Here is a 25696-nt window from a genome sequence, read left to right on the forward strand (position 1 = left end):
TGTTTTCTCTTCCAAACGTAACGGTGAAAAGAGACTGAAGATGACACCAACGCATTTGGGAATTGTGGGCTTGCATTCTAGGTAAGTACATCAGAATGACTCTTAGGGTCAACGCCCAACATTTTTTAGGTGATATTAAAAAAAGGTTTCTGAACCAAATCAAGAAATGGCAGAATAATGCACCGTATGTGAAGCTAGAATAGGTTAATGGTGCAAAAGGACATTTACCACTAGCGCCCTGGGATCACAATAATGTTGCACTCTACTGGATGAATTCCACTTGAAGCTCCAATGTTTAGCATCATGGTTTACTGGGGGGAATATTGAGATGTTAGATATTCAGTTTACACTTCATAATTACAGTTTCAACTTTAAGAAAAAGGATTTACTTTACAGCCAAGTAAAATATTCACAAGTGTACAGACAACTATCGAAAAAAGTACCACCTAGTGTCTTCAGGATCAGAAATAGGAAAACAAAGATATTAATAACTTCTATAGTCTACAGTCTAGTTTAACATTAGGTGGGTCATATGGCATATTCAATCCTATGACAAAACATTTCAAACACTAATCTTTGGGGCAAACAAAGTCAGATTCTCAAAAGGTTTTCACAGAGGTACCTCACAGTCTCTTCAAAGGCTACAACTAATGGACAGTATTTTGGTTTACAATGAAGTGATGTTGGTGATTCTGAGGAATGTTCTGAATAATGTTTTCAGGTATGAGCCCTATACACCTGTCAAAAGAAATGTCCTAAAGAAGCACATCATTCAAAGAACTGAACACCCTATGATTTGAGAAGTGTAATTCCTGGTGATCTTCGTGGTGCCGGACGAAGTCGCGATGCATTTAAAGGCACATACCTGGGAACAAGGGAATCCCGTAGCTTATAGACTGCTGAAGAGGACAAGGGAATCCCGACCACTGCCTCAACTAGTGATAACCTTTGGATCACAAGGGAAAGGGAACTATTATTGAATTCATTAACTCTTTGGGACACAAAGAATGTAGGGAAAACTAGGAAGATTAAACCACTGTGGTAAACATTAGAAATTAAAACATGAGCATAAAAAGTTTCAAGCATCCCCTCTGTACCATTCCTGGTAAAATACCAGGGGTGGGCATGTGCTTAAAATACAGAGTAGTTCTGATATGCAATAAGAAATTAGGTTAAAAAACAGGAAACATTTCAGAAAATCATACCTGCACAGAAACTGTATTCCTGATGTTTGGTGGAAGAATCTGCACCATCTCTAGAAAGCAGCGGAGAAGTCCTAGTGTCCAAACACTTGTGCTGGTGTTCTCATCTTTATTTTCATATGAAAAAGGATCAATAATGTATACTACAATTGCAGGGGCGTAAGAGACTGCATGTGAATCTCCATCAGTGGGTACTCCTACTTTATCTCGATCCATAGTGCTGAAACGGAAGCAAATTCAGATTACAGTAGCATAGCACAGTCACAATTAAAAGAATACCATGCAGTAATGTTTTGAAAACAGTTTGTGGTGGCTACTGATAACCTTATCCAGTCAGGACAGATCATGCACCATCATAGCCTAAACTCAGTTGGAGCTGGAAGATGAGGGGAGAAGAAGAAAAATCTAAATATATGGTGGCAGAGAAAAAGACCACCACACCAGCTAGTCTAAGGTGCTAGAGTGAGCTGAGCAAATAGGACTGCAACCATGTTTACCATTATTACTGATTTTGTGAAAGTTGATTAGAGAAAGCTGGATATCTCAAGCTGGGAGTGAGCCCTTCAAGACCATTTTTTATCTAGGGTTCATTTTAAGATAATCAATTCAAGAGCTAAAATACAAATTAGTAAAGTTCTTCGTAAGTAGAAGAGAAGTTTCAACATTAAACTAAAATGGAAATGAAGCCAAATGTGGATGTAGCTGACCAGATGAAACTGAAGAGAAGGGAGAAAGAACATAGGACGGTCGTACCCCAAAAGGCACTACTTTTGGTGAGGAGTCATCAACTATATCTGGCCTGTCAAATATTACATGCAAGCAAATGCAGCGACACCCCCACCAATGGCAATGATGGAGAGACAGTTCAAGAGCAAGGTGGGTCCATGGGACTTAATGAAGTAGATGGCTTGCCCTAAGATTATATAACGGACTATAATAACAGTGCCAAGAGGTTGTTCAACTGAGCTTCCTGAACTGAGCTGCTTTAGGGGGATCTTTGTGCTCAGTAAAAGGCTTTAACTGGGCACTCGCGACCTTCACCCACACTCCCTCACGACAGTGAAAGTTTGAAATGACTACTGTTCAATTAGGGCAAATGCATCTGGCTGGGGCTTCCTTAGAAAAGGATAGACAAATGCTTTTCTTGAAAATTATACTAGGTATGTAGTCAGCAACAGATGGTTAAATGTCCTTTTTTGGTTACTCACTTAACCTCAGGTTCTTTCCAATCAATGAATTATTGGGTCCCCTGACGCCTAGTGGGTGAGATTGCAAACAGCTTCTATTTAAGTGCAATTAGCACAAGCATGTGACACACATGATACATATCCATTGCTCTGTATAGCCAAACACGATAACTTACTTCCGGTAATGATATATCTGTAAGAGACATATATTAGTTATAGATTCCTTACCTTAGAATTACCCCAGGCATCAGACTGGATCCGGAGAATGTTATCACTTAGCGTTACCCTGCGCACCGGTAGGTGGCGTCGGTCTACTCCACGTTCGTCATTTGCATCACCTGGGTGACGTTGCAGTATCTACTTAGATGCCGCACCTGCGTGGTGATGTCAGTTCTTTTTCTCGACATTCAACGACAGAAGCGCAGAGCCATGCAAGACATTGAACACTGGGGCACAAAGCTAGGGCCCTAAAAGGAAGTCCCTTACTCTAGAAGTCAGTTCGCAGAACGGGGAGGATGGATTGGGCGGTACGGTATCTGTAACTAATATATGTCTCTTACAGATATATCCTTACCAAAGGTAAGTAACTTGTTCATCTGAAAGAGACTATTAGTTATAGATTTCTTACATTAGACCAGATACCCCAGCAATACCAACCCCGTAGGTGGGTCTGCGAACTAAGTTAACACCAGAAAGTCATGGAGAACTGAACGGCCAAAGCAGCATTCTCTCCGGACTGGACTATCCAGGCAGTAACGTTTAGTGAATGTGTGCAGGGATGTCCACGTGGATGCCTGGCACATATCACCGAAGGGGACTCCAAGTTCCCAAGCAGTAATGACTGCCGTCACCCTAGTGGAATGGGCGATAAGCCCTCCCGGCGGCTCCTTTTTCGCCAAGGAGTAACAGATCTTAATGCAAAGTAAGACCCATCGAGAGTTGATCCGTTTTTGCATGGCACAACCTTTCTTGGCACCCACATAGCCAACAAAGAGTTGATAGTCAACCCGGAATTGTTTTGTGCGATCCAAATAAAATGACAATGCACGGTTTGGATCCAGACGGTGGAGTCTCTCCTCCTCCTTGGAAGGTTGCGAGGGCGGGAAGAAGGTGGGCAAAGTGACGGTCTGTCCTATGTGGAAAGAGGTAACCACTTTGGGAAGAAAAGAATGTCTAGTTCGAAGGACAACCGTGGCTGGATGGACAGCAAGGAAGGAATATGCTAATTACCTAGTATGCAACTGTTCTTGGCAAGTAGAGCTGTAGATTTACATGCTTTCCATAGCCTGCCATCTAGTGTTGGGTCCGGAGGCTTGCACTTTGTTTTTTACCAAAGTCTTTTCCAGTCACGAAGTAAGTGACTCCTCCTTTCGGTGATAGTGAGCATGGGCATCGACTCCATTGTTAAGATTGTTTTACCGCAGAGGGTGGTTCTGGAGTTCGTAAGAGTAGAAGAATACAGATGTCCATGTGTATCTATCTAAGTAAGATATCAGTGCAGCAGGTATAGGTACCTGGGGAGGCGGGTGGGCACATGTGAATGTACAGCTCTACATGCCAAGAACAGATGCATACTGAGTAGGTAGCATTTTCTGTTCGAGGCATGTGAGCTGTAAGATCACATGCTTTGCATAGACTATATAGCAGTAATCTTCCAAAGTGGTGGCTAACCTGTAGCTGTTGCAGTGGTTTGAAAGAGTATACGTAGAACTGCCTGGCCAACACTAGCTTGCTAACACATCTACACAATTGTGTTTTGTGAATGTGTGAGGTGTAGACCATGTGGCAGCTTTGCAGATGTCATCTATGGGGATGTTTCCTAAGAAAGCCATAGAAACCACTAGTTTGCGAGTGGAGTGTGCTCAAGGGTGAATTGTTAATGTTTGTTTTGCTTTTTCATAGCATGTCTGAAGGCATTTGACTATCCACCCAACAATACTTGATTTTGAGATGTGATTGCCTTTATAAGGTGGAGCAAATACCACAAAGAGTTCTCGTTTTACTGAAAGGTTTTGTCCTCTCTATGTAATAGAGTAATGCTCTTCTAACGTCTAAGGTATGTAGAGCACAATCTACCACAGAATCTGGTTGATGGAAGAACACAGGCAACTCAACAGATTGGTTGATATGAAAGGCAGAACCAACCTTGGGTAAAAGTTTAGGATTAATCTGAAGAACCACTTTGTTTTTGTGTACTTGTAAAAATGGCTCTGTATGATTAGTGCTTGAAGCTCACCTACTCTCCTCAGTGATGTAATAGCTATGAGGAAAGCGACATTCCAAGTGAGAAATTGCAGCTCACATTTGTGCAATGGCTCAAAGGGTGAACCCGTTTGTCTGGTGAGGACAATCTTGAGAGGCAGGTGGAAGTCTTCGGGGGGGGGTCCTTCCATAAATGCCTTATTAACAGGCACTTTGAAGAGAGACAGATGTCTATTTTGAAGCTTTGTGGCTATTGGAGCAAGATGTAAGCGTATGGATGTGTACGCTAAATTTGAATGCCGTAGATGCAGTAAATAGATGATGTTTTGAACGGAAGCATAAAGCGGGTTGATTTGATTGTTATTACAATAAATCACAAACCGCTTCCACTTTGCTGCATAGCAAGCCCTTGTAGTAGGACGTCTACCCTCTTTGATAAAGTTCATGCAGTTTGGTGGAAGATTGAGGTAGCCATACTCCATGACTTTAGGTGCCAGATCGCAAGGTTGAGAAGACCGGGATGTGGATATCATCTCTCCTCGGCTCTGCGTGAGGAGATTGGGTGTAAGATGTAGTTTTTGGTGATGGACTACTGCGAGCTCCAACAGGGTGGTGACCACGGTTGACAGGACAATGTGGGAGCAACTAGGATTAGTGTTAGGGGATTGCCTGCCTGAGCTTCCGAACCACTAGTGGAAAGAGTGGGAGAGGCGGGAAAGCGTGGGCAAATAACCTTGACCAATTCATCCATAGTGCATTACCTCTGGACAATGGGTGTGGATACCTGGATGCGAAGCTTGGGCATTTTGTGTTTTGGTGTGTGGCGAACAGATCTATGTCTGTTGAGCAGATCCACAATTTGATTGTCTACTCCTGGAGGGTGTTCTGCGACGGGATACATTTTGTGACGTTTGGCCCACCTCCAGATGGTCTGTGCTAATTTTGACAGCTGGAGAGACTATGTCCCCCCCCTGTTTCTGTATGTAATACATTACTGTCATGTTGTCTGTGCTTATCAAGACAGCTTTCCGATCCAGGTGAATTTGAAAGGCTTTGAGGGCTAGAATTATCACTAGAAGATCTAGATGATTTATGTGAAGCTGCTTTTGATGCGGGATCCACATGACCTAAATTGTGTGAGTTTGGAGATAAGCTCCCCAACCAGTGAGCGATGAGTCTGCTGTTAGCATGGTCTGTGGAACCGGGTCGATAAACAGACGCCCTTTGGAAAGCTTTTGTGGATTCTACCACTGCACAGAACGATGAGTGTGGCCATCCACCAACATTAGATCTGATAATTGACGCTGAGATTGATTCCACTGACGTGCTAAGCATTCCTGGAGGGGACACATTTAAAGTCTTGTAAAAGGGACTATTAGGATGCAAGACGCCATCATGTATAGTAACTGCATGAATACTTGAGCTGGTAATGAGTGTTGAGGCTGAAACTGGGATAGTAGAGTTTGAATGTTGCAAATTCTGGCCCAATTGCTTTAGGCCAGAGCTTTGTGTGCATCTATAGTGGCTCCCAAGTACACTTGCGTGTTGGAGGGTTGGAGATGGGACTTAGATTGATTCACTGAGAATCCAAGATCGTGGGGCAGCTACACTGTTTTGTGTGTATGTCGTAGACCGTTTTCTTAGGATCTTGCTTTTATGAGGCAGTCATCCAAGAATGGGAAGACATGAATGTGTGGTCTTCGTAGATGAGCCGCGACTACTGCCAGGCAATTGGTGAAAACCCTTGGAGCAGTAGTGACCCTGAATGGGAGTACTTTGAATTGGTAATGTTGCCCCCCCTACCACAAACCTGAGGTATTTGCGGTGAGGGGTGTATTGGAATGTGTAAGTAGGCGTCCTTTAAATCTAAAGTTGACAGAAAGCCGCCTTGCTGAATGAGCGGGAGTACTTGTTGGAGTATATCCATATGAAAGTGATCCGATTGGATGTACAGATTCAGGTCTCGAAGGTCCAGCATAGGTCTGAGAGCCGTCGTTTTGGGGAATTAAGAAGTTTAGTGAGTATACACCTGTCCTTTGATTTTGTAATGGGACTGGTTCTATTGCTCCCTTTTGTAACAGAAAGAGAATTTCTTGTTTGTGAAGGTTGAGAAGTTCTTGTGACATTGCGTGTGACCTTGGAGCAATGTTTGGGGGCCAGGCAAGAACCATAATGGATAATTTATAAAACCCATCTTCGACTCCGGCGCGCCCGCTGACAGCGTCCGCTGCACGGAGGCATCGCCGTATGGTTTTATACTGTAGCTTCGAGCGCTAGAGCGCTGGGGCTGGGTCTACGCCTAATATGGCCGCTAAAAACCACCTCCCATTCAGCAGCTAGTTCGGCTTTATGCAGGGCCTCAGACTAACGAAATTCATGCAGGTAGCTGCAGGCAAGTGTATTTATTTAAAAAAAGAAAAGCTTTGCGGCGCAAATGAAATTCGAGCAAAGAATAAACAAAAGTTAAAACACTGTCAGGATTACACACGGTCTCCCGGCTTTCCGCCTCAGGAGAAGCAATAGAGATAGGGGAAGACTGGGGCTGCTGATCTGTGCAGATAAGCTGCAACCACCGCCATCACATTCGTGAACACCCGAGGGGCACTGGGTAAGGCCAAAGGGGAGGTAAACTGAAAATGCTAGTGTCCTACAGTGAACCGTAGGCAACGCCTGCTGGCTGGCAGGATGGGGATGTGTAAATAAGCATCCTGCAAGTCCAACGCTACCATCTAGTCTCAAGGGTCGAGGGCAGACAGGACCTGAGCTAATGTCAACATTTTAAATTTCTCCTTCCGGAGAAAGCGGTTGATATTCCTGAGATCCAAGATAGGACACAAGCCTTTGTCCTTCTTGGGTACCAGGAAGTAGTGGGAATAACAACCACGACCTACTTCTGGCACAGGGACTTGCTCAATACCTCCCTTGACCAAGAGAGCTGTAACGTCTTGACGGAGAAGGGCCAAGTGATCCTCCATCAAGGGGAGGAGTTGTTGGTGGCATGGAGGGAGGGGTAGTCTCAAAGGGGAGGGAGTAGCAAAACACACCTGCCTGACGTGATGTTGTGCCAGTAGGGGAGGTGATGGAACCTGCCGCCCACTGGCAACTGGTGGCCCTGAAAGGTCGGGCTAAGAAGGTTTGGAGGCAGCTGCAGGGGGAGGCATTGGTGGACTTGCCCATCCTCTGGCCCTCAGACCCACAACGCTGGGTCCCACATCCACGGCCGCGAAGAAGCTGAGTGGTTTGTGCAGCCCTGTGTTGAATGCATTGGGGTACCCCTTCCATGGCCACGAAAGGGGTGAAAGGCAGACTGCATGGGGCGAGAAGTCGCTGCAAGGCCCATGGATGTAGTTCTAGAGTCCTTGAAGCGCTCGAGCGAGTTGTCTGCCTTGTCGGCAAACAGGCAACAGCCATCAAAGGTCATGTCCAAAACGATAGATTGGACATTCCCAGAGAAGCCAGAGGTTCTCAGCCAGGCGCAGAGTCTCAGGGCTTAGATGTGGAAATCGTCCGACCCAGCGAGTCGCAGTATCCAGTCCACACCGGAAGGTGAACGTTGATGAGTCTCAACCCTCAGCAACTGTGAGAGTGTGAGAAAGTGCCCTCTTTCTGTATGGTAGCCCCCACTTATTATTGAACTGCTGAGGTGATTTGACTTGGTGTGCCCTGGGTTCCTGCCAATCAGGTACCCAGGGCCTATGTTCTTTCCCTAAAACTGCATTGAAAACAAAACCCACTTGGCTTCTCTGGCCACAGGTCAGCCCCTGGTAAATGGTACCACAATTACCCAGGGTACTGTGACCAAGGAAGGCCTCTGAGGGCCGCAGCACGTAATCTGCCACCCTTGGAGGTTCTCTACCTTTACACATACGCTGCCTTTGTAGGCTGAATGTCTTGGTGCAGAACAAAGTGAAGACTCGACATGGCACACATCCCTGTGCGCCATGCCTACAACCCACTGCCCTGGCATAGATCAGCCAACCCTCTAGCGGTGTGCCCTATACCAGTGGTGAGGGTTGTAAGAAAGTGGCTCTATCTATACTGGACCAAAGTAAGGTACAGCGTGTATAGATTCCCCAGTCCCCCGAGGTATGACCGAGGTTAAAGTTAGATATAACCTTACTCTCTAAAGTGGTAGCTTGGTCGAGCAGTAATGCAGTACCAGAGGACAGTGTAAAGCATTTGTTGTACACACTCAGTCAGCAAAAGGTTTCACACACAAGAACTGAACTCTAGGCCAATTGTTTTTATATCTAAATATAGTTGTTTTATTTTAGAACCAACATGTATCAAAATATACCTTTTTCAATATGAGTATCTTTAGGTAATTACTTTGCAGAAAGGCAATAGAATAGACTTTGTAAGTACAATAGCTACAGTGGTTGCAATAGGCAACACAATTTCTAAAAACAATTTAACATTGAGCTCAATGGGTTTTTTCTACATAAATGCAGTAATTACATTAAGGATTACTTTTCTAACAGGACTGGAACCTGGATTCAGTCCCAGGACATAAGCTGTAAACAGTTCAGTAAAAGAGATTTGGTTACAGTTGTGATTTTTAAAGAATATAAACTTATTTTCAAAGTTGACATTTAGAAGCTTTTCAGTGAAAAACTAGCAATGTTATCCTATGGAAGGAAATTCAAGTCACAGCTACAGTAGGTTATCGTTACTTTTGTAATCCAGTACTGGACTACTAGGTACAGCACTGGGACATCTACCTAAGACAGGTAAGTAATTATGGTTTGATAGTTGGTATGATTTTTAAAGAATATTTCTAGTTTGCAAAAATCGTCACTTAGAAGAAATTTCACAGAAAAACAGTCAATGGTTTCCTATGGAAGAAAATTCAGGTTACGGGTAAGTATGGGGAGGATTACTTTCTCTGTTCAGTAGTGGGCTAAAAGGTACAGTACTGGCTTCTCTCCTGATCCCAGGGGAGTAATTCAGACTGAATTTGGTATTCGGCTGATTTTAGATGAATATTTTAAAGTTTCATAACTCCACACTTAGAAGAAATTTCAAGTGAAAACCAGTAAATGTTAACCTATGGAAGTTAAGTGAGTTATCGGCTTTTAGGTAAGTACTCGACTGGTGGAGTTAAGGTTCTGGGCATAGACTCGGGGGTCTCCTAGGGTCGGAAAGGTACAGTAGTTACACCCTCAGAGGCACGGGGGCAGCCGGGTGCAGAAAGAGTAGGCCCAATGCAATCCAATGGAGGGTAGGGGATGTGAGAAAGTGCCATCTTTCTTGCCTTGGTATGCCCCCACTTTTTTCTGAACTTCTGATGCGCTTTGAATGAGTGTGCCCTGGGTTCCTGCCAACCAGGTACCCAGGGCCTGTGTTCCTTCTCTAAAACTGTGTTGAAACTAAAACCCAAATGGCATCTCTGGCCACCTATCAGCCCCATGTAAATGGTACCCTAGGTACCCAGGGCATGTTGACCAGAGAAGACCCCTGCGGACTGCAGCACTTATTGTGCCACCCTCAGGGGCCCTGTACCCTGACACCCACTGTAGGAAGGTGGCTACCTGACTATGGTTACCCCAGATTTTTTGCCTGTGTTTAGCTGGTTTTTTTGACTTAGTTGACCTGGTTCCCTGCTAATCAGGGCCCCAGGCCATCTGCTCTCTCTGTAAAATGGATTCCATGTACCCTAGGTACATACCAATTGGAAATGGACTCCTTGTCAGCCCCTGTAGAATGCACTATAGGTGCACAGGGCACAGGAGCCACTAAGGCCTACCAGGGGCTGCAGCATATCTTTTGCCACCCCTGGCTGGTTCTTAAATTGACACAACTGGCTGATCACTCAGCTGGGGTAAGGTGGTGTACACACCCCTTGCTTAGATATAGTATACCTATGTCTAAACCTATATCTGGACACATGTAAACCTGTGAGCCACTCCTATAGACAGGCCTCACCAATCCTGGAGGCTGGGTGCATGGTTTTTATGTGAGATGGAGCTCTAGCATGAGCTGAGCCTGTCTGCAGCCGTCGGGAACAAATCCCTAAGCTGTTTCAGGATAATGCCATACCATATACTATTAAGTGCCTTATAATCCTCGCGGTTATTTAGCAACTTTGGTTTGGCTTTATCAAAACATGTCGTGTAAGGTGTCATACGCTTTGGAATACCATCCCCTCGCCAGTTCTGGCGACGGGGATGGCATTCCACCCCTCTAGAGGGGTAAGACATGTTACTTCACTTTAATGCGGTTGATTTCTCCAAAGGCCTTAAGATCCACAAAATGGATGCCTCTGCCACAGACAAATGTCTGGACCCCTGGAGCTGACCGAAACCCAGTCAAGGGGGTCCTGGACAAAGGGTTTCCTGTCACAGGAGGGTGTCACCGCCCTCCAGACAGGAGATAGTGTATTGTAGCAGGGAGGTTTGAAAGAAACCAGACACTGCCTGGGGCGCACAAGGCTGCCCCTTGCATAATCCGGCCAAACCGGTTCTGGGGCACTCCAGCCCTCGTGCCAGGGCGGCCTGGATCAAAGGAAGGGGGTGTATCCACCCACTTCCTGGGTCCCACCCATAGGAGGGGACCTAGCAGGTAATCACGCCCACCAGATTCGAATAAGAGTGGGAGCAGTGCCAATGCACATCAGATTTCCTGGAAGAAACATTTGAAACGATATTCTGGACCCTTCGCCCTCCATCTCAACGTGGAAGCCCGAAGAATCTCCCTTGTGGTCAAGGAGTGACCACCCTGCAGCAGCAGGCACCATCCAGCCCTCGACGTCTACTTGGTTGCAGTTCCCGCCGGAACTCGAGCGACTGAGATCGACGAGATCAAGCCTGCCCAGCTTCTAACAGCCCGATCCACAGTCCCTGCAAAGCTGAGACCCGTGGAGGCGACCGGAAGCGTGGGGCACGCCATCTTGAAGTGACCACGAGACGCTGACCGTGCAGCCCACGAGTGACCCTCGAAGCTGTACACCGGGGTTTGAGAAGCCCCCACCCTGAGCTACTCCTGAGCCGAAGTTCAGCCCTCCACACTCGACGAGTGCTGCGTGGGGCCCTTTGGCACGATTTGGCTCAACGCGTTGGCCCGGTCACTTGCCAGCTGGCTTGTGGTCCCTGTGCCGACGAACTACAAAAGAAGACTCGTGATTCTGGTTGCTCCAGATCCACACCAGCTCCCCTGAAAGGGAGCCCCGACTCTGACCTTCCTGGTCCGAGTAAGACGCCATCTTCCAATCCCGCGTGGATTGCTCTTACCAAGGCTTGTTTGCTCCAAACCGGAAGCCGACTGCACCGACGGTGAGAGCCTGCGTGGGACAGATCGTGACCTGCTCCTGGACGTCGCAGATGCCCCAGAGCCCACGTGACAGCGAAGAGAAGCGCCTCGACGACCACCTGATTGCGCCCGACATTGCCTGGTTCCGTCCTGGTTCCACCCTGGTCACTGCTGAGTGACCCAGACTCTGTCCCCTCTGCTTTCAGGTACTCTACAACTTGGGTCCACCCTTGGACTCCACCGGACACTTCGTCTTCACCCTGCCTGCAGCCCTTTCAGCTTCAAGCACCAAGAGCCTGCGTGTCAAAACCCGACGCCACTTCGACCCTGTGCACCCACTTCCTGTGGGTGAGGTAACTTTGCTCCGCCGGTGTTCCCACACTGGTGCACACCTCTAGGGTCTGTGTGTTAAGTTTTGTTCCTCTAGGTTCAGCGGAAGTGTCCTTAAACTTTAACTATTTGACTTTTACGCACCATTGGTTAACATTGGTGCATGCGTGCGCTTTCCGCACATCTCCCGAATCCCGAGGGCCATTCCCGACTTCAGCATTGCTTGTCCTGACTGCTCCCAGCGATTCCCTAGGCCCTAGGCCTAACCACTGTTCGAGTGGCCTCTCTTATACCACTTGTTTAGTATATGGTTCGAGTGGCCCCCTGCCCTCATCCATAATTGTGCAACTTTGTATGTTTAAACAGTGCTTTTGATTTAACGCTTGTGCCCCTTTATTCATAAAGAATACTGGGGATTGTTTTTAGTAATAAACACATATATTTTTATAATATATACTTGTGTGGTGTCCTTTCATTTGGTATTACAGGATTGTATGTGGTAAAACAGCTCGCTTAACACGACCTCTTAAGTTAAGCCTTTAGGCTGCTTAGTCCATGCTACCACTAGGATAGCTTGTCTAATAAGGTTGACTTACAACCAGACACCATAAGGGGATTGTTTGGTCAGGTAGTAGGTGGTTCCAGAATTGGAAACATCCCCTACCAGGCCAACTTCTCACATTGGTGAGCAGCGGTGCGGATTTGAGCTTGCTGTTGTTTTGCCATTGCAATCTTTATATCAAATTGAAAGATCACATCAAGTACCTCTAGGTACATATAAAATCAAAAGCTTAGCATATTAAGTTCTACTGAACTTAGTAGTTGTAGGTTGAAGGGAGTAGCACACCCCTGACTACAGCTCACTAGCAAGGTCCAGTAGGAAAACACTTAGTGTAGGTAAGTGCACCACTTACACCTCACTAGTAACCATGTCCGACACAGGAAAGGCCTCAGGGTCTAGTCCTGTGACAGTTGACCCTACCCAGGCAACTTCTGGATATGACAAACTAACCCGCAGAGACTTGATTGTCTTGTGCAAAGCAAGAGGGTTAAAAAGGGGCAGAAGCCCCACCTGCCTAATCCTGGTAGAACTCCTAGAACAGGATGACTTAGAGAAGGCAAAAGCAGCTTCCCTAGATACAGGAACTGAAGGGAACCCCCCTGCAGTTGATCCCCCTGAAGAGGAGGATGATGATGACTTGGATGAGGACTCAGAGGTTGAGGACTTAGAAGTACAGGATCAGGGTAGCCAGGTTCCAGTTGGTAGGCTTAGCCAGGCCAACTTGGACCTACTGGGGAATGGAGAGGGCCAGCACCTCCCCAGAACCCAAAATGTGATTCTCCCAGGCAACAGAAGAGTGAGATCTCCCTCAGGGGACTCTCATCTTTCTAGTGCCTCCAGAGAATCAGAGAGAGGCATGAGTGCTTCTCAGAAAGCTGAGCATAGGGCTAGAATGAGGGCTGTCAGACTCCAGATAGAGAGAGAGGAGGTAGCCCTGAGTCAAGCTAAGCTTACCTTAGCTCAAGCTAAACTTGCCTTGGCAAGAGAGCAGAAATTGTGTGGCTTAGATGCCACTGGTGGCAGCAATATTCCTAAAGAGAAACCCAGGTCCTATGATAGTAGAAACCTGACAAAGATTGTGCCCCCCTACAAGGAAGGGGATGACATCCACAAGTGGATAACTGCTCTTGAGAGAGCCTGCATGGTACAGCAGGTTCCTGAGGAACAGTGGGCAGCAATCTTATGGTACTCCTTTTCAGAGAAAGGGAGAGATAAGCTCCTCACTGTTAGACATGAGGATGCAAACAATTACAAAGTCCTGAAGAGTGTTCTGATAGATGGGTTTGGCTTAACCACTGAACAGTACAGGTTCAAGTTCAGAGACACCCAGAAGACACAGACTCAGGACTGGACTGATTTTGTAGATTGTGCTACTAAGGCTCTGGAGGGTTGGCTACATGGCAGCAAAGTACATGACTTTACAGGATTGTATAATTTGATTATGAGGGAGCAGATCCTAAGTAATTGTCAGAACCAGCTCTTACACCAGCACCTGGTAGACTCTGATCTGACCTCTCCCCAAGAATTGGGAAAGAAGGCAGACAAATGGGTCAGAACCAGGATTAGGCCTAAGAATCAGGACAGTAACCAGAAGAAGGAGTCTACCAAGCCTCAAGATAAGGGTGGGGATAAAAGTAAAGAAAAGACTTCCCCAGGGCCCCAAAACTCCAAGGATGGGGGTGGGTCCCAAGACACTTCTTCAACTGAGAAAAAACCCTATTGTTATCCCTGTAAACAGGTGGGGCATTACAAAACAGACAGCTGTTGTCCCAAGAATAACAATAAAGAAAATATACCTCCAAAGCCAGCTTCAACACCTCCTGTTACTGTCAGCAGTAATCCCCCAGGAAGTGGAAGCACACCCAGGAATCTGGGTGGGTTTACTTTTGGAAATCAGGTGGACCCTGGCCTATCCAGGTCCCCATCACCCAATGATCTTGTTTATGAGGCTGGCATGGGGTTTGCCAACTTCTCTGCTTGCCCAAATACTTTGAGCAAGTATAGACAAGAACCCATCATCAATGGTTTAAGAGTTGAAGCTTTTAGAGACACAGGGGCTAGCATCACCATGGTGGCTGATGGCATAGTCCCCTCTAAGCAACTTTTACCTGGTGCCACATACCAGGTAATAAACATTGATGGCATCCAAACAAATCATCCCATGGCAGTAGTAAGTCTCAGCTGGGGAGGTGTCACTGGCCCAAAGAGAGTGGCAGTGTCCCCAAACTTGCCTGTAGACTGTCTACTGGGTAATGATTTAGAAATCTCAGCCTGGGCTGAGGTTGAGCAGGAAACCCATTCTAGAATGGTAAATTCCAATGGAAAGGTTAGTGGGGCTGTAATGGCTACAGCCCCAATGCAAGATGTCCTTCCTGAAAAGGTTGGTAGGGCTGAGAAACTCCCTGCCCCATCTTTAGCAAAAGCTCTTCCTGAACAGAATAGCAAAGCTGTTATGATAACAGCAGAAACCCAAACTGAGTCTCCTCCTGAAAAGGTTGGTGGGGCTGTGATGGCCACAGCCCAAACTCAAACTGATATGTGTGTTGTGAAACCTGAAATGATGGATAACTCCACACAAACTGAGAGCATGGAGGAGGAAGAGAAATCTCCCCCTCACCAGACTTTAGGACAGGATCAGCCTCCTCAGGGAACTGATCTTACCCCTGATGAAGGAACTGCCCCAGAGGTTGTTAGGCCTGGCCTGACAGAGCCTCTGATGGCGGGGGACCCTTCTCAGGTGGAACCCAGTCTGGAGCAGGTAACCTGCCCCTCTCTCCCTTGCCTTAGCCAGCCCAGGGCTGCAGAGGACAAGAAGGACAGTGAGACCCAGAGGGCCCCCTGTCAAATAAAGCACCCCCATCAAAAGATTAGGTGCACCAAAACTAGTAGCCCTAGTAAGGTGAAAACTTTAAAAACTCCTGAGGGAGCCCCCTTAAAAACAGTTAGGGACCTCCCACAGATGGATTCTGTTGGGCACAGCCAAACCTGGGACCCAAAGGGCCCAAACCTGAACTGTCCCTCCAGCAAGCCAAACAGAGGGACCCAGCCTCCAGCTTTAGGTAGCCAGAGGTTGACCCTGAGAGCACAGTGCAACTCAGTTAAAGAGAGAAAGGCACACATGGTGGAAGATGATTGGAGGAAGCTAAGCCCTAAATTAGTAGAGCCTCGCTTCAATACTCCATATCCAAACCAGCCTTTAACTTTGCATAAACACACCCAAGGTAGTGATTCCCTATGGTGGAGACCCTCTAATACCCAAAGGGTGAGGGACTGCTTAGTGGACCATGAGACAGGGGGTACCCATGCTAGTGCAGGTACTTCCTTATATGGCCACTCAGGCAATATAGGCTTACCTGGCCAAGGATAGCCTTATCTCCTTTCGTTTGGGGGGGGGGTTATGTAGGAAGGTGGCTACCTGACTATGGTTACCCCAGATTTTTTGCCTGTGTTTAGCTGGTTTTTTGACTTAGTTGACCTGGTTCCCTGCTAATCAGGGCCCCAGGCCATCTGCTCTCTCTGTAAAATGGATTCCATGTACCCTAGGTACATACCAATTGGAAATGGACTCCTTGTCAGCCCCTGTAGAATGCACTATAGGTGCACAGGGCACAGGAGCCACTAAGGCCTACCAGGGGCTGCAGCATATCTTTTGCCACCCCTGGCTGGTTCTTAAATTGACACAACTGGCTGATCACTCAGCTGGGGTAAGGTGGTGTACACACCCCTTGCTTAGATATAGTATACCTATGTCTAAACCTATATCTGGACACATGTAAACCTGTGAGCCACTCCTATAGACAGGCCTCACCAATCCTGGAGGCTGGGTGCATGGTTTTTATGTGAGATGGAGCTCTAGCATGAGCTGAGCCTGTCTGCAGCCGTCGGGAACAAATCCCTAAGCTGTTTCAGGATAATGCCATACCATATACTATTAAGTGCCTTATAATCCTCGCGGTTATTTAGCAACTTTGGTTTGGCTTTATCAAAACATGTCGTGTAAGGTGTCATACGCTTTGGAATACCATCCCCTCGCCAGTTCTGGCGACGGGGATGGCATTCCACCCCTCTAGAGGGGTAAGACATGTTACTTCACTTTAATGCGGTTGATTTCTCCAAAGGCCTTAAGATCCACAAAATGGATGCCTCTGCCACAGACAAATGTCTGGACCCCTGGAGCTGACCGAAACCCAGTCAAGGGGGTCCTGGACAAAGGGTTTCCTGTCACAGGAGGGTGTCACCGCCCTCCAGACAGGAGATAGTGTATTGTAGCAGGGAGGTTTGAAAGAAACCAGACACTGCCTGGGGCGCACAAGGCTGCCCCTTGCATAATCCGGCCAAACCGGTTCTGGGGCACTCCAGCCCTCGTGCCAGGGCGGCCTGGATCAAAGGAAGGGGGTGTATCCACCCACTTCCTGGGTCCCACCCATAGGAGGGGACCTAGCAGGTAATCACGCCCACCAGATTCGAATAAGAGTGGGAGCAGTGCCAATGCACATCAGATTTCCTGGAAGAAACATTTGAAACGATATTCTGGACCCTTCGCCCTCCATCTCAACGTGGAAGCCCGAAGAATCTCCCTTGTGGTCAAGGAGTGACCACCCTGCAGCAGCAGGCACCATCCAGCCCTCGACGTCTACTTGGTTGCAGTTCCCGCCGGAACTCGAGCGACTGAGATCGACGAGATCAAGCCTGCCCAGCTTCTAACAGCCCGATCCACAGTCCCTGCAAAGCTGAGACCCGTGGAGGCGACCGGAAGCGTGGGGCACGCCATCTTGAAGTGACCACGAGACGCTGACCGTGCAGCCCACGAGTGACCCTCGAAGCTGTACACCGGGGTTTGAGAAGCCCCCACCCTGAGCTACTCCTGAGCCGAAGTTCAGCCCTCCACACTCGACGAGTGCTGCGTGGGGCCCTTTGGCACGATTTGGCTCAACGCGTTGGCCCGGTCACTTGCCAGCTGGCTTGTGGTCCCTGTGCCGACGAACTACAAAAGAAGACTCGTGATTCTGGTTGCTCCAGATCCACACCAGCTCCCCTGAAAGGGAGCCCCGACTCTGACCTTCCTGGTCCGAGTAAGACGCCATCTTCCAATCCCGCGTGGATTGCTCTTACCAAGGCTTGTTTGCTCCAAACCGGAAGCCGACTGCACCGACGGTGAGAGCCTGCGTGGGACAGATCGTGACCTGCTCCTGGACGTCGCAGATGCCCCAGAGCCCACGTGACAGCGAAGAGAAGCGCCTCGACGACCACCTGATTGCGCCCGACATTGCCTGGTTCCGTCCTGGTTCCACCCTGGTCACTGCTGAGTGACCCAGACTCTGTCCCCTCTGCTTTCAGGTACTCTACAACTTGGGTCCACCCTTGGACTCCACCGGACACTTCGTCTTCACCCTGCCTGCAGCCCTTTCAGCTTCAAGCACCAAGAGCCTGCGTGTCAAAACCCGACGCCACTTCGACCCTGTGCACCCACTTCCTGTGGGTGAGGTAACTTTGCTCCGCCGGTGTTCCCACACTGGTGCACACCTCTAGGGTCTGTGTGTTAAGTTTTGTTCCTCTAGGTTCAGCGGAAGTGTCCTTAAACTTTAACTATTTGACTTTTACGCACCATTGGTTAACATTGGTGCATGCGTGCGCTTTCCGCACATCTCCCGAATCCCGAGGGCCATTCCCGACTTCAGCATTGCTTGTCCTGACTGCTCCCAGCGATTCCCTAGGCCCTAGGCCTAACCACTGTTCGAGTGGCCTCTCTTATACCACTTGTTTAGTATATGGTTCGAGTGGCCCCCTGCCCTCATCCATAATTGTGCAACTTTGTATGTTTAAACAGTGCTTTTGATTTAACGCTTGTGCCCCTTTATTCATAAAGAATACTGGGGATTGTTTTTAGTAATAAACACATATATTTTTATAATATATACTTGTGTGGTGTCCTTTCATTTGGTATTACAGGATTGTATGTGGTAAAACAGCTCGCTTAACACGACCTCTTAAGTTAAGCCTTTAGGCTGCTTAGTCCATGCTACCACTAGGATAGCTTGTCTAATAAGGTTGACTTACAACCAGACACCATAAGGGGATTGTTTGGTCAGGTAGTAGGTGGTTCCAGAATTGGAAACATCCCCTACCAGGCCAACTTCTCACACCCACACACTGCCTTTGCAGGCTGAGTGTCGAAGTAAAGAACTAAACAGAGGCGACATGGCACACATCCCTGTGTTCCATGCCCACAGAACCCACTGCTCTGGCATACTTCAGTCACCAGTCTAGCTGGGTGCCCTATGCCAGAGGTGTGGGCACAGGTGCACGAGCCCTGTGCCCCTATAGTACCCAGGGCCATTCCTGGGCACTGTAAGTGCAGTGATGCCATTGAGAGTTTATGGTGCTGGGAGGTTGTCATCACGAACTCCACAGCACCATAATGGCTACACTGAAGACTGAAAAGTTTGGTGCCAGTGTGGGATTTAATGTAAAATGCACCAGAGGGTATCTTAGATATGCCCTCTGAAAACCTAACCTACAATCCACGTCTGGGCTGAGAGGCTGCCACACAGCAGACATGTTGCTGGACCCCTGGGTGGAGAGCCCCGCCCGCTCTCCTGGGCCTGCAACAATGCACATCCTGGGCCAGGTGCTAGGTCTCCTCCCCAGGATGGGCAGGGGGAAGCTTCAAAGGCATGCCACCTCTGAGTTTCTCCAGACCATTTGCTGTACCCAGCAACTGGCCCCCACCAGTTCTGACCCCCACTCTTGCGGGAAGACTGGCGGGAAAAACTACGTCAGGAAGGTGGGTGTGCCAGCCTATGCCAACCCCACCCCTCAGGTGGGGGAGACTAGGTGAAGCACGACCCCGGGCTCCGGCCATCTTGAAGATGGGGAGCCTTGCCCAATCACAGCTAGGCTCCTGCCCCCCTCCAACAGGAGAGGAGCAGGCTAGGTGGTGTACCCACCCCAGGACAGGGACCTATTGGTCCCTGCCCTACCTGTAACGCCCCTAAATACGGTATTTAGGGGCTCCCTGAACCTTCCTTACTCAGATCCAGATTACGAAACAAGAAAGATGATCAAGGAACACGAAGACCGGCCGTGCAGCTGCTAAAAAGAGGAAGACACCAACTGATTTGGCCCCAGCCCTACCGGCCTGGCGACCTTTGAACCAGCCCCTGTTGAACCCCGGCATCTCCAGTGGTCAGCAACCTCAAAAACCCCGGAGAACCGGACTGCCTTGTGACTGACTACCTGGGTCTCCCACGAGCAGTGGTACTGCTCAAAGCAAGTAACAAGCCCTGGCATCAGCCCAGGACCACGAACCCTGCACCCGCCAAGCCTGGCCTGTGCCGGAGTGAATCAAGACCCAGAGGACGTCCCCCGGCAATTCTGACCTGGAATCCAGTGCCCAAGGACCCTCCTCGAAGACCCAGAAGACGCCTACAGCCTCAGGACAAATGACCCCTCCAACCGTAACCAGCAGGGGGTAAGATTTCCAGACCTCAAAAGACACCCCTGCACCCGGCGCCCCACAGCCCCCCTGTGCCCAACTCCTGGTTGCCTACCTATCCTCCAAGATCCCAACTTACCCCTCGAAGTGTTGGTTGCTCCAGAAGATCCACCGTCCCCGAGCCTGCAGCCTTTGTTCCCTTTTCAAGATCCTCATTGAATTACATTGAGCGCCCGACGGCTCAAAAGCACTCTGCACCCCACCGCCCCTGGGAGTGCAACCTTTGTCCTATCCTACTTCCCCATTTGCCCTTAACAAGTGACCGGGAGCCCAGCTCCCATAGCCACGTTGTCTGCTAGCCAGCAGCCACCAACCGAAGGCCCCCTGCCTCTTATTGGATAACATTGGGCCTAACTACCTCTGCACCCGGCCGCCCCTGTGCCGCTGAGGGTGTAGCAACTGTACTTACCTGACCCTGGGGGACCCCTGAGTCTATGCCCAGAACCACAACTTCACAAGTCGAGTACTCACCAGGAAACCGGTAACTCACTTACCTGCCATTGAATAACATTGACTGGTTTGACTCAAAAAATCTTCTGTCTACTTTTGAAACCGTAAAATATTCATATAAAATCATCCGAATTCCGAAATACTCACCTGTGATCAGGAGAGGGGCCAGTACTGTACCCTGTAGCCCAGTACTGAACCGCAAAAGTAATCCCTAGCGGGTTTACTAGTAAGGATTAGTTACTTACCTGTAATCCTAGTTCTCTTCCAGGGGTATACTCATTAAAGTCATAAGCACTGAATTATCTCCGCCCATGAGCGGGAACCCGGAACACATAACAATATACATATATATGTGTAAATATATCAAAAAGTACATTGTACTAAAATAATTATACACATATACATGTATAACAACCATAATATGCAGCCTAACATATACACATAGGCTAATAAAGCCAACCTTACACACGTTCTGAAGCATGAAAATATGCTAAATATAAATGCAATAAACAGGCATGAGCCTAAAATGCATTACATAACCATGAAAAAACTTTTATTTTCATCAAAGAACCTGTTGTAAACAGTTATTAGCCTAAAAGGCTGCATATGAAAATTTGTCTGTGTACAGAAAATCAGACTGGCACCCTGCCTTTAAGGCCCCAGAGAATCTGCACACTTTGCCTTTAAGGCCTCCAGGAGAACTCTGTTCCCATCATGCACCACAGGTGACAGTTAGGTCAGTTCTTTTGTACGGTACAGTAAACATTAGCAGGAAACTGCCCTTAAAACTTTACATTATATATTGAAAACTTCAATGCCACTGCTCGCCCGGGGAGGCGGGAGGGTGCTTATGACTTTAATGAGTATACCCCTGGAAGAGAACTAGGATTACAGGTAAGTAACTAATCCTTCTCTTCCAGGGGATACTCATTAATAGTCATAAGCACTGAATAGAGTAGCAAGCTCATACCCACTAGAAGCGGGCGAACAGATAAACGCATAGCTATATTTCAAACAACACAGTGTTTAACTAGAAGTAGCAAACAAATTTCTCAGTGATGCCTGTCCCACTTGAGCATCTGTTTGCGCATCAGAATCCAAGCAATAATGGCGTGTAAACGTATGCACTGAACGCCAAGTAGCTGCTTTACATATCTCTGACATAGCCACATTCCTGAGGAGAGCTGTTGTAGAAGCTTTTCCCCTCGTAGAATGAGCCCTAGGTCTACCTGATAAAGACTTGTGGGCTAGCTGATAGGCAAGTAAGATACATGACACTATCCATCTAGAAATGGATCTCTTGGATGCTGCCAAACCAGTATTCGTAGGACCATAGTTCACAAACAAACGGTCTGTGTGTCTCATAGTCTTGGTTTTATCTAAGTAAAACTTCAAAACCCTTTTTAGATCTAAAGAGTGCAAAGCCCGCTCAGCCGGACTTGAAGGGTTTGGAAAGAAAGTAGGCAATCTTATGGATTGGTTAATATGAAAATCCGACACCACCTTAGGTAGAAAAGAAGGATGAGTCCTGAGCACCACTCTGTTTGCATGAAAAACTGTGTACGGTTCCTTGCAACACAGAGCCTGAATTTCGCTCACTCTACGAGCAGACGTGATAGCCACCAGGAATGCTACTTTCCAAGATAAGTGTTGCAATGACGCTTTATGTATGGGCTCAAAGGGTGGGCCCATCAACTTAGCCAACACCACATTAAGCTCCCAAGGTGGAGAAGGAGACCTGACTGGAGGAAACACCTTTCTTAATCCCTCTAGAAAATCCTTCACCACAGGCATCCGAAAAAACGATATCTGTGTTGGCGATTTTCTATAAGCAGTTATTGCAGCAAGATGGACTCTGATAGAATTAAACTGCAAACCAGACTCAGCAAGATAAAGAAGATAAGGCAAAATCACCTGTTCTTGGCCTCGAATAGGGTCAAGACCCTTGCTCTGACACCAAAGAAAAAAGCGTTTCCACTTAAATCCATAGGATTGTCTTGTAGAAGGCCGCTTTGCCTCTTTAAGAATGTTCATACACTCCGGATTTAACTGTAAATGCCCGTACTGGATGACTTCAGGAGCCATGCTGCCAGGCGCAGGGAGGGCAGATTGGGATGAAACACACGCCCCTCCTGTTTGGACAGAAGATCCGGGCGACAAGGTAATCTCCTGTGTGGCCTGATTGACAACTGGAGGAGATCTGGGAACCACCATTGGCGTGGCCACTCTGGGCAAATCAATATCATTCTGGACTTGGTCTTGTACATCCTGTTGATCACTGCTGGTATCAACGGTGTCGGCGGGAAGGCGTACAGCAAATTTTGACACCAGTCTATCAAAAGGGCATTCCCTTGAGATCCTTTCTGGGAGAACCTGGACGCGAAGACGGGGCATTTTGCGTTTGCCGCGTCTGCGAACAGATCGATGTCTGGTGTTCCCCAAGCCTGGAAAATGCTGTGCGCGACTTCTTCGTTGAGAACCCAGTCGTGCGCTTCGACGAAGTCTCTGCTGAGGTCGTCCGCCTGCGTGTTGAGGCTCCCTGGCAAGTGAACAGCCGTTATGGACAGGTCTCGTGCAAGTAGCCAGTGCCAGATGGTCTGAGCTTCTATGGACAGAGTCCTGGAACCCCCCTGCTTGTTTAAGTAATACATTGTAGTTGTATTGTCTGTTTGCACCAAGAGGGACCGAGTCTGAAGAGATGGAGCCAGGGACTTGAGAGCAAGATGGACCGCTCTGAGTTCGAGTAGATTGATATGATACCCTTTCTCGAAATCTGACCATAGCCCTTGTACTTGCAGCGGGCCCATATGTGCTCCCCAACCTTGGAGAGAGGCATCTGTGATCAGAGTCTGCGTTGGTGGGTCCTGATGAAAAGGAACTCCCTTCATGAAGTGTGTCTTCTTCATCCACCATCGAATGGAATCTTTTGCAGACTGTTGGAGAAGAATCTGATCCTCCCAGCATCCCGTCCTCTGCTTCCATTGATCTTCTAGACACTGCTGTAGAGGACGCATCTGCAAACGTGCGTTTGGCACTATGAAGATGCACGATGCCATGGATCCCAAAAGAGAGGACACTTGTCGAACTGTCGGACGTGCAGACTGAAGGAGAAACACAAACTTTGTCTTGATGGATGACCACCTCTCCTCCGAAGGACACACGTTTTCTTTTGCCGTGTCCAGTTGTGCACCCAGATAGTGGATCTTCTGGGTGGAATTCAATATGGACTTTTTGTAATTGACTTGAAGACCTAACTTGTACATGAGTTGGAGGCATATCGAAAGATGTTCTTCCAGTAGAGATGGGGATGAACTCTTCAGAAGCCAGTCGTCTAAGTACGGATAAATGAAAATCCGTTGTTTTCGAAGACAAGCAGCCACTACCGCCATACATTTTGAAAAAGTTCTGGGAGCTGATCTCAGGCCAAAGGGGAGCACTGCGTACTGATAATGACGAGCCCCTACTTGAAATCTGAGAAACTTGCAATGTTTTCTGGATACTGGGACATGAAAATAAGCATCTTTCAGATCTATGGAACACATCCAATCCCCCTGGTGTAATTGAGGGAAAATCTGACGAAGAGCCAGCATTCGAAACCTCTCCTTCCGAATGAATTTGTTCAAACGCCTCAAGTCCAGAATGGGTCTGAACTCCGTAACTGGACCTTTTTTCTTTACAAGAAAAAACCGAGAGTACAGGCCCTGACTTCTCTGTTGAAAAGGCACTGGTTCTATGGCATTCTTCTTCAGAAGGACATCCGCTTCCTGTTGTAAGCGCATTAAGTTCCACTGTACCATTTTCAGAGGACGCATGACAGGAGGTGGCTTCTTGAATTTCAAAAGGTACCCGCTCTGAATGACATTGAGTACCCATTTGTCCTTTGTGATCTGTTTCCACTCTTCCAGATAACACACAATACTTCCTCCAACCGGAGTGGCACACGGTTGTGGAGGAAGCTTCCATTCATTGTTTTTGAGGCTGCTTGGTAGCTGATGATTGCTGCCTATTTCCGCTGCCTCTGCCTCGTCCAGGTCGCCTCTGCTGGAATTGCGATCTCTGTTGACTCTGGCCTTGATTTTGCGAGGACCAATTCGTCTGTTGGCCCCTCTGCTGAAAAGATCTTTTGTCATAGGGACGAAAATTACCTCGACGCTTAAACTCTTTTTTCTTTTCAAGACCAACGGCCTTAAGAGTGTCTAACTCCACTTTCATTTTAGACATCTCGTCATCGGCGTGAGATCCAAACAGAGTCGAACCATTAAAAGGTAGATTTACCATCTTTCTCTGAGCCTCAGGTTTTAGACCCGTAAGGCGAAGCCAAGCCGTACGTCTAGCACAAACACCATGTGCATAACCATGAGCTGACAGATCCGCCGCATCAGCAGCTGCACTAATGCTTTGATTAGCCACCAATCCTCCTTCTTCCACTATTTCCAGGAAGTCTTTCTGATCCTCCTTAGGGAGTTTTTCTGCAAAACGAGAAACTGAGTCCCACAGCAGACGATCATAGCGGCCCAATAAGGCTGACGCACTGGCCACTCATGACTGAACCTGAGGTGTTGCACATTCGTCTCCCCAAGGAATCCATACTCTTACTATCCTTCTCTGGAGGAGCAGAAGAGGTAGATGTTGCCGAATGAGCTTTTCTGACTGCCGCCACAATAAGAGAATCTGGAGGTGGGTCAGAACGCAAAAATAAAGGATCTTCCTCTGGAGCCTTGTACTTCTTTGCAATCCTAGAAGGTCCTGAACCCACTGTGGCCGGATTTAAGAAAGTTTTCATCGCTGGTTCTATCAACCCGGGCACTAACGTCAGAAGAGGCCTACCAGTCGTCTTGTGATGTAGGGTTTCAAAGATGACTGACGTTGCTATTTGAGGAACTGCCATCTTGATCTTGAACTTATTCGCCCCACGACATAACACATCATTAAATGTGCCCAAATCATCCACTGGAGACACTCTGGACGGAGGAGTAGATGATATTGTGGGAGAATAGTCTCTATATGAAGATCTTGTAGA

At 47.8% G+C, this 25696-nt stretch overlaps 1 protein-coding gene across 1 annotated transcript in view; it reads right to left on the reverse strand.

The window, feature by feature from the left end:
• The window catches only part of MED13 (mediator complex subunit 13), a 1439203-nt gene that overhangs the window by 527498 nt on the left and 886009 nt on the right, over positions 1–25696 (reverse strand). The window contains exon 21 of the mRNA XM_078679821.1: positions 1206–1422. Coding sequence (XP_078535947.1) covers positions 1206–1422 — 217 coding nt within the window. The remainder of the gene's footprint in view (positions 1–1205; positions 1423–25696) is intronic.

This window comes from Lissotriton helveticus, chromosome 3_1 (genome assembly GCF_964261635.1).
Source record: "Lissotriton helveticus chromosome 3_1, aLisHel1.1, whole genome shotgun sequence".
Taxonomy (NCBI): Eukaryota; Metazoa; Chordata; class Amphibia; order Caudata; family Salamandridae; genus Lissotriton; species Lissotriton helveticus.